At 39.0% G+C, this 9,630-nt stretch overlaps 1 protein-coding gene across 1 annotated transcript in view; it reads right to left on the bottom strand.

Annotated features, from left to right (window-relative positions):
* LOC129702634 (ubiquitin carboxyl-terminal hydrolase 16-like) overlaps positions 1-9,630 on the bottom strand; it is a 45,405-nt gene that overhangs the window by 1,356 nt on the left and 34,419 nt on the right. Inside the window, 8 exon segments of the mRNA XM_055644481.1 lie at positions 143-296; positions 1,057-1,143; positions 2,351-2,442; positions 4,392-4,623; positions 4,625-5,137; positions 6,344-6,520; positions 7,582-7,638; positions 9,341-9,432. Coding sequence (XP_055500456.1) covers positions 143-296; positions 1,057-1,143; positions 2,351-2,442; positions 4,392-4,623; positions 4,625-5,137; positions 6,344-6,520; positions 7,582-7,638; positions 9,341-9,432 — 1,404 coding nt within the window.

Below are 9,630 nucleotides of genomic sequence, written 5' to 3'. Positions count from 1 at the left end.
AATTCATCTCAGTAGAGCTAAATGGTAAAATAGTGGCTGGACATGAGAAATAAGTTGAAATAAAGGGTGAATGGAACTATAAGGCCAAGAAGAAATTGAATTCAGAAAGGATTAATTCAAACTGGTTAAAATTTGTACTTACTTGACACTTTCCCTCTAGTCAGCACATATTCTGAAAGGTGGGTGTTGGGAGTTCGTGTCTTGACATATGCTGTATAATGTCCAGATCTCATTGTACCGCTCTGTTCCACAACTCCATATAGACTGTACAATATATTTGTACAGTCTTTAATATTCTGTAATGAAATGGTTAGTTAATTCGGGAGCTCGCGTGCAATGTGTGTTAACATTTGGAATTAATGTTCCCATTCCTAAAATTACCAAATACATTTAATTTTAGCCAGGTCTTTAAAATTAAAATGACAAATGTGTTAGTAATAAGGACTGGCTGCCAATTGGGTTCTGCCATATTGTGCTGTGACATCACACTAACTTTAGAAGGGACAAAGTATATAATTGAAAGTCATCAATTGGGAGCTTGGAAAACTAACAAATGCCTAGTAATTGCATCCAACTTTAAAATTGGCTATCTTTTTTGTCCATGTTGAAATTTAAACCAAATTCTGCCACCCTTCCAAGCAGTTTGTTTTCTCAGACTGGAAACGTCACCCATTCGTTCTCTCCAAAGATGCTGCCTGTCCTGCTGAGTTACTCCAGCATTTTGTGTCTATCTTTGGTTTAATCCAGCATCTTCTGTTTCTTCTCACACAAGTTATTTTGAGGTACTTGAATAGAAATAAATGCACTCATTTTTCTCTTCCTGCAATATTAATCAATACCATTCAATTAAAATTTGAGTATCTGATATAACTCAAAAGTACCAACTGATATTAATATTACTAGTCTTGGCATCAGTTACATTCATGAAAGGAGCAAAATTTGCATCAAGGCTGAAAGGTTCCGATTCAGAATAATCAATCTTATTAACACAGTGGTGTTAACTGATCTGTGGAAAGATGACCCAGTTATACCTGTTCACGTTTTTTTTAAACTTACATTACAGTCCGTTGTACAGAATGGAGCAAGATCAAGAACTTGCGGGAAATTGATATGCTTGTTTATTTTGCGAAGAGCAAATCCCAACTGAAAGAAAAACAATTATTTTGCACATTTTAATTATTAAAAACATACGGGTTTCTTAAGCTAACTATCCGCATACATACTGAATTCCAGTTTTGAGGGAATACATATTCCAGTTTTGAGGGAACTGCAAATCATATGTAGATGTCCTTGCACAAAAAGCGCAGAATATCATGCCTCATTCCAGCCAATGTGACCTGCCCAATCACACCCTGGATGTAGGGTGGGATAGGGTGTTGATATTATTTCACTGATCTTTCCAGTGAATTTTGAGTATTTTACAGAGGCAAGGCTCTGTAAAATGGCAATGTTCTTTTTTTCAATGCTTTGAGATCCCAGCAGTTCACAGATCAGTTCTCAGAAGCATACATGGGCAGATATCACAGCTGCTTGCAAACCAAGAGTTTTGTGCAATGTTCAATGACCCTTCAAATACCCTTTCACTCTAGCAACTAAAGGCAATTTTGGCCCAATGAAGCAATTGCTGAATTTCATTACTGATGAAGGCCTTCGCCCAGATGGGTCTGGAAAATAATCTAATTTTCGTCATGAACCTTTGTTTTTTGGTGGTAGGGTGTTGGTTATGTTGAGAAAGTTTGGTTTGCAAATGGTGAGTGCAAAGTTGATGGGCTCTTGGAGTTCTGCATATGAGTGCACAAACTCAAATGTTGTCTGCATACTGCAGCTTAACTACTTAAATTTGAGTAACCTTGGTTTTGATAGTCATTGCAGGTTGAATTATCTCCCATTAGTTCTGAAGATTTGCATCATTTCTACAGGATGGTTGTTGAAAAAAGATGGAGGGGGATTTCTGTGCGCAGCCAAATTCGAGAATGTTCCACAGTCCCTCCTAATTGATGGAATCCTAGTCTTGCGGGAGATTAAATGTACAGTGGCCGGAACTATTCCCTGCATTTTTCTCAGTGTTGTTACCACAGCCAGGAGATTTCTCTCTGATTATCACAGTTACCCACGTTACTTTTCTTGAAGATGATCACAATTACAGAGTCACTTAAGCTCCCACCATAGGCAATGAGAACTCCAGGAGAAATAAACCAAGACCGTAAAGTGCAGCCAAGCAATATATGTTAAAGTACTTGACTGTTGCAATTTGTATTTTCCATAAACCACTTAACTTACAAATAGAAAGAAAATTCAAACACTGAAACCATAAACAGTCTACAAAAAAGAATAGTTAAATAATAATTACCTGCTCAAACCTTTTCAAATTAAGTGTCAGAATCGGAGGTGACGACGAAACAAGAATTTGTTTCTTGGCATCAGTGTACACGTGCTTGATATCTGTAAAATATGTTCACCAAAAAAAAGATTTTATATGTCTTTTTACAATGAAAGGCAAATTACTTTAGGAATGGTAGACTATTTTACCACACAAATATGCAGAACAGTTTTTAGCTGACATAGTGAACATATTAGAAGCAAAAGACCAAAATGGAGCATCACTATACTAATTATCTCCAATTTGGGTGATGAGTTTGCAAAAACATTGTAAACTATTGGTTTGGCAATAGAAGCACGCAATTTTAACCAACGTTCACTAGAAGTATGCTTTATTTTATGACCCATCCTCGCAAGCACAGAACAAGTTTCCAAATTTTGTGCAGACTTTGGAATCTCTAAGAATATAGGGTAGGCCATATAGGACTAAGATGAGCAAAAACGTTTTCATCCGGAGAGTTGTGAATCTGTGGAATTATCTGCTGCTGAAGGCAGTGGAGGCCAATTCACTGGATGTTTTCAAGAGAGAATTTGATTTAACTCTTTGGGCTAAAGGAATCAAGGGATATGGGGAAAAAACAGGAACTGGTACTGATTTTAGATGATATTGAATGGCGGAGCTAGCTCGAAGGATCGAATGGCCTACTCCTGCACTATTTTTCTATGTTTCTTCCCCAACATCAAGAGGTAGATCGCACTTCATCTTCAAAAAATTTGGCAACTCTGAGCAGTCTACTTTAATTGCAAAATTAACAGTTTCTTCATGAGCTTAAAATCTTATAAATGTTGTTGAATGATATGAAAAGGGTTATGATGAACTTTCTGCTGGCTACAACTGCAACTCATTGTGTTTCAACTGCACCTTTTCCATTTAACACCAGCTGGCTTCAAACAAATATAACCAAATTCTAATTTTAAACACTCGTGTCCCCAAAAATCAGACCCCTGGAATCTCTAGTTTTCAAATAACTGGGGGGGGGAGTGGAGTGGTGTCCGTTATTGCCGATTGTCCACTATAACTGAGTAATGTATTATCATTGCATGTAGTTGAAACAAACAACTCCAGATGCTGATTAATACACAAAAGGACAAAGTGATGGACTAACTCAGCGGGTCAGGTCCCGTCTCTGGAGAACATGGAAAGATGATGTTAGAACCCTTCTTCGGTTACTCCAGCACTGTATGATGTTTCACCTTCTAACTAGGTGCAGATGCTGCTGGTGTGCACCACCGAGCTCCTCCCCATCAGCCTCCCTACTGTCCAGCTGACACAGGCGCAGTCCCCGGCTGTCAGCTCTCACTCAGACCGCCGCCAATGACAAGCCACGCCCGGCCACCTCTCTCACCAGCTGCCACCCAGCATCCCCACACTGGACACCACCTCGCGCACTCCCTTCTCCCCTGCAACCGCCGGCACCCTCCAAGGTGGAGTGTGCCAGCGACTCCGCGGGAGGTGACGGCAGCAACAGCAGGGAAACGGACAAAGTCAAGGAAGAAGCGGCGGCTGGTGGGAGTGGAAGGAGCCTCACAGTGACCGAGGGTGTCTTGTGGCTGCCCGAAGAAAGCACTGTCCCAGGGGCTACAACAACAACTGCATCAACAGACCGTGCGATGGGTGAAGGCGGCCTCGTTGGTGCACCTTGCGAACCGGAGGTGGCGTCGTAAGCCGGGGCTGGGATAGCGAGGGCAGGTCTGTCCGCTCTAACTAAAATCTATTAAAAGGGGTCCGTTAAAGTGAGGGTTTACTATTATTACATTCCAGTGAAGCTCTTTATGGTATTACAGTATTAAAACAAAATATTTTTTTCAGTGTTAAGAGGTGCTAGAAAACATTCATCCTTAAAGATTTTCTACCATTAAGATCCAAGTTCAAGATTGAGCACTCAAGAGCTAATACAATGTACTGCTAACTTTTCTAACATCATACTTTTAAACAAGATGAGATCAAATCCATGATAGATAACTCTTATGAAAGGAACAGTTGAAATTTCAATACTCAGTTATTTTACTACCATTTGCATTGATTTTTGATCCACTTTTATACTGCCTCCGGGTACATTCTTCACAGAGCAGTTTATTGGCTCCAGTGAGATTTTCTATCTGAGTGAACTGCCGTAAACAAGCCTCCAGAGAACATTCCTGTACACTCAGCAACTTTCTGTCTGAAAGTGTGCGAAATGCTTCCTCTGCATCCAAAAAAACCACCTGTTTGTCTTTAATGGAAGCGAGTAGATCATTTGTGGTTTTCGGAAGAGTTCTCGAATTCCAATCGATTTGAAGTTATTTCATCATCATGTTTCATTGAGCTCTCATTCATATTTAGTTCATTCATATTTTTAATAATAGTTTCTTCATCTTCACTGGATGCACTAACTAGGTCCTCAGTCACTCTATGTGACTCAAATGTATCTGAAGAGTCCAAGTCATTGGAGTTGTGGGAATCATTAGAGTGTATTTTTTTGGGCCCAGTTTCATCAGATGTGTCTTCATTGCCAGCATCAACGTTTTCTTGGCTCAATTCTTGACCATCATCTGCCATATTTTCCTTTGTAGCTTTCCCGAGACACTGGTCAGTTAATAAGCTGTCAGTATTATCCAGCTCTGGTGCTGGAGAGACCTCTGCTTCAATGCCATTTGATGCCAAGTCTTCCTTGCTTTCATCAGAGGCATCATTTTTTTCTTTCTGTTCTTCATCCAAAGTAGTAGAGTCCTCCAAAACAAGCGATCTTGTTTGGGACTTCTGCTGCCGTTGTTGGTGCTTAAAAAAAAAAAACATGAAACGTAGGTACATTATTCAATTAACAAAACAGGAAAATAATCTACAAATACCCAAATTGTTTAGGTAATGCTCGTAGTTATCATTAAGGACGTCAGGCCAATGAAAATTTATGTCAATAGGGGGTGCAGCACTAGTGTCAGTAATTTCAGATAGAAAATTAAGTTATTTAAGTATAACATTTAAGTTCATTAGCTTAAGAAGGTATTCCCCGGCAAGATATGAAAGGAACCAATAAATTAAAATATAAACAGAAAATGCTCAATGGGTCAGGAACCTCTGGAGGGAGAAAATGAGTTTCAGATCAATCATGTGTCATCAAAAAAAGTGAGAAAACAAGCTTGTTTTAACTTGCAGAGGTGGAAAGAGCAAAGGCTTGAGGCAAGGTAGAAATTGGAGAATCCTGGTAATACAACTGCTGTTATTCAAGGGATTATGTAAATGGTTAATTTTATGAGGTGACAAGAGTGATTGATGAGCGTAGAACAGCAAATGTTCTCTACGTTAATATAGGCAAGGTCTGTGATAAAGGTCTTCATGGTATGCTGATCCAGAAGATCAATATGCATTAGATCCACGGTAACTCGGTAGTTCAGATTCGGAACTGGCTTGCCCATAGAAGACAGAGGGTAATGGTGGATGGGTGTTTGATTTGAATGAAGGTCCGTGGCCAGTGGTGTCCCACAGGGTTCTGTGCTAGGACCTCTGTTGTTTGTTATTACATACATGCACACGCCTTGGACATACAGTAAATGATGGTGAGAACTTTTTGCAGGCAACTCCAAAATTGGTGGAGTTGCAGGCAGTGAAGAAGGCTGTTAAAGCATACAGTGGGATTTAGATCAGTTACAGATATGGGGTGAGAAATGGCAGCTGGAGTTCAATCTGGGCAGATGTGAGGTGTTGCACTTTGGAAGGTTGAATGCGAGGGGAAAGTATACAGTTAATGGCAAGATGCTTAACAACATTGAAGTACAGAAGGTGTCTCAGATCCAAGTCCATAGCTTTCTGAAAGTGGCAACACAAGTAGACAGAGCGGTAAAGCAGGCATATACTTTGCATGCTGTCTTCAGTTGAGGGATTGTGCCTTCAGACAAAGACTCAGTAGAGATATGAGCAACAAAATGAATTTTGTGAACTTCTTGGACTCAGTGACAAATAGTTGGGTTACAGATGGAGACCCTTTACCTTGGCTTGCTTTTTAGCTTGTTTTTTTGCCTTCTTTTGTTCATATTTGCTTGGGCTAGTTGAAATATCTCCTCTGTCCTTAGAGACAAACTTTCCATTGCACTGACTAAGATTTTCATTTTGATTATCTTCAACCACGTTTCTTCTCCCCTTTCCCTGGGATTTTTTCTTGTCACCCTGCAATACAGCATTGTAATTAAGTGTACTGGATACAGCCACGAGGCCAGATGGAGGTCTGACAAACAAAGATAGCTAGGCTAACATTAGAGAATGAAAGAAGGAACCATCAACTAATATCAAACATTCAGGATGTCAAACATATCAGATTTTATATACAAACTTCTTCCTTGTTCTTCCTTTAGATGCACTCTTAAACTAACCTTACGGCTTGACAGCAGACTGATGGTGTGTTCTGACTGGCAGTGATCTAACTGAGCAGTTTGAGGTGATTGGTGGAGCTAATTGGAACAACACAACCCATTTCCTCTGGGGATGGGGGGGGAATGCCTGACGGAATGTAAACCAGGAATTTTAAACTGCAGGTACCATTCATGGATAATACCAGAAAACTATTCTTCATCGAGTAGTAAACCCTGGGTCCAGGTTAACTGAAGATATCAAATAGAGACCAAGAGTTTTTTTTTTTTAATATTGAGCAAAGGAATGGAACAATATGGATCCAAGAACAATAATTTGTCTTATGATACAACTAAACCATAATTTGAATCAATGACACAACATACTTTAATCACTCCTGTTGTCACAACCGCAGAAGGCATCATGGCCAAGTCGAAAAGTTGTTATGCCCATTTGAATAGGTTCTTAAAAGACCATAGGCCAAAAACAAAGAATCAGGAGTTCAACATAGGTTGGTCAATAACAATCAGAATCACGAGCCTAGATCTATTTTCCCTCCTTAAACTGGAAGCCTTGGTCAGATAAAGTAACTCCCCAGATCCATAGAATAAGATCAACTAAGCATCAAATCAAAGACTAAATGTGGGGCCATTCTCACTCAACCCTCCTCTACATCACCCCCAACTCTTAGTTCCTATCTATGACCATGTAGGGCCATGATAGAAATACCTTTATATTTTACTTTAAAATAAATTTTAACATTAAAGTAATTTTAATATTTAGAATATAAAGCAAGCAATAATGTCTGTTAATAAATAATTCATGGCTCTGACTATTGAAATTCCACAGATTGTCTTGATAATAAAGACACAATATTTTACCTGGTCATCCTGAACAGGAAGTGACAAGTCTAAAAAATATTCCTCCACTAATGTAACCTGCAGAAAATATAACAAACCATTAATATTTTTTGAATAATTTGTTGCTGAATGTCAACATGTTCCTTTCACTGAAATTGTTGCAATGTAATTCCTTGAACAGGGACAGGGACAGGGACTGCTCTTTTAACCCCAATGCAGTGCAATCACGGGGGAAGCCACAGGTGAGCCATCCTTGTTCTTCACCCGACTACACCCATGCTCTCTTAAAGCCAAGATCATTGCAACAAAACCAGCAGCAAAAATCTTATTTATTATTTTTCTCATCTGAAAAAGCAGGATAAATAGTAACATACCAACCACAACCCTGGTTAAAAATGATACTCAAACACTACATTGTATAAATGCTATCGATTGTTGTGAATGTATTTAACCAAATACTTACATTTTGGCACACAAAACAGTTAAAAAAAAACAACATTATGAGAGGCACTGATAGGTTAGATAGTCAGAATATTTTTACCCAGATGGCAAAGTCAAATACTAGAGGATGAAACTTTAAAGCAAGAGGCCATGTTTTAAGGATATGTGCGGGACAAGTTTGTAATTCTTTTATACACGCAGTGCGTGGCGAGTCCCTGGAACGTGCTGCCAGGGGTGGTGCCTGAAGCAGTTATGTTAGTGGCATTTGAAAAGACTTTTGGATAGGCATATAGATATTCAGGGAAGAGAGGATGTGGGTTACATGCGGGTAATTAAGTGATCGCCTTGGCATCATGTTTGGCGAGACATTGTGGACCGAAGGACCTGTTCCTGTGCAGTACTGTTCTATGTTTTATTTAGAATGTGCATATCCTGGAAAGTTTGTCAGCCCCACCATTTAAAATAACTCAAGTTCTAAACATGAAGGAAAGAATTGCAGATGCTGGTTTAAATCGAAGATGGACACAAAATGCTGGGAGTACCTCAGCGGGACAGGCAGCATCTCTGGAGAGAAGGAATGGGTGACGTTTCGGGTGTGAAGAAGGGTCTCGACCCGAAACATCACCCATTCCTTCTCTCCAAAGATACTGCCTGCCCTGCTGAGTTACTCCAGCATTTTGTGTCTACCTTCAAATTCTAAATAGTTCTTTAAAACAAAAAAAACCATCTTGGGTTACAGAAATTGGACTGTAAATAAATAATTAGTTTGTTAAGCACTTGAAGATGTTTTTAAGCCATTTAGCTGAAAAAAGTACCTTAGTCTATATTATACCGTGTATCCAATTATACCGTGTATCTGCCTAACTTTGGTATTCTTAGATAAAATAATTCAACAAAAAGACAAATTTATCCATCACTCTATAATTATTATATGCTTGATGCCGACTGTAACTACTCCTAACTTGTTATTTAGCGTAAACATTTCAGTAGTTTTGCAAGATCTATCACTCAGACTGGAAGATCATCCCTCATCCCAGTTTAAATTCCACTCTCCATTTAACAAAATGACCTTGGTTAGTGCAAGAATAGAACTGTTGCAATTTTCCTAATGAATGCCACTTTTGAGAAAGAAAAAAAGATTCAACTTCCAGTGATCCTTGCTGTGAAGTGGAGGAAAGAAACAAAAACTTTTAGCCAAGTAACAGAGGGCAAATAAAAATTTCAAAGTAAATCCACCAGTGTACTATTGCACACAAAATGAAATGATGTTTACATTCAAACAAGTTTGCACAATACAAGTAAAGGTTATCTAATCTATTCTGTAACGTTTTACCCTTACCATTTTACACTGCTCGCACATGATTGTATTCGTCAATATGCCACCAAAGACCTGGTCAACAAAATTGAACTCTGACGCTTCCTTTTCGTAAACTTGTGTAAGATGGAAAAAGAAAGCCAATTTCATAAGTTTATATGAACAAGCACAAAATTATTATCAGAACTTTAATATTACTAGACTGAGTTTCATTCTTACCTCATGTTCCAAAACAAAAATGTCAGGTTTCTTATAATAATGAAGGTCTGAGGGAGTGAGGGGATGGGGGAGGGGGGGAAAGAAAGGAGATCCCA

The sequence above is a fragment of the Leucoraja erinacea genome, chromosome 13 (assembly GCF_028641065.1).
Source record: "Leucoraja erinacea ecotype New England chromosome 13, Leri_hhj_1, whole genome shotgun sequence".
NCBI lineage: Eukaryota > Metazoa > Chordata > Chondrichthyes > Rajiformes > Rajidae > Leucoraja > Leucoraja erinaceus.
This window is presented reverse-complemented; position numbering and strand designations above follow the sequence as displayed.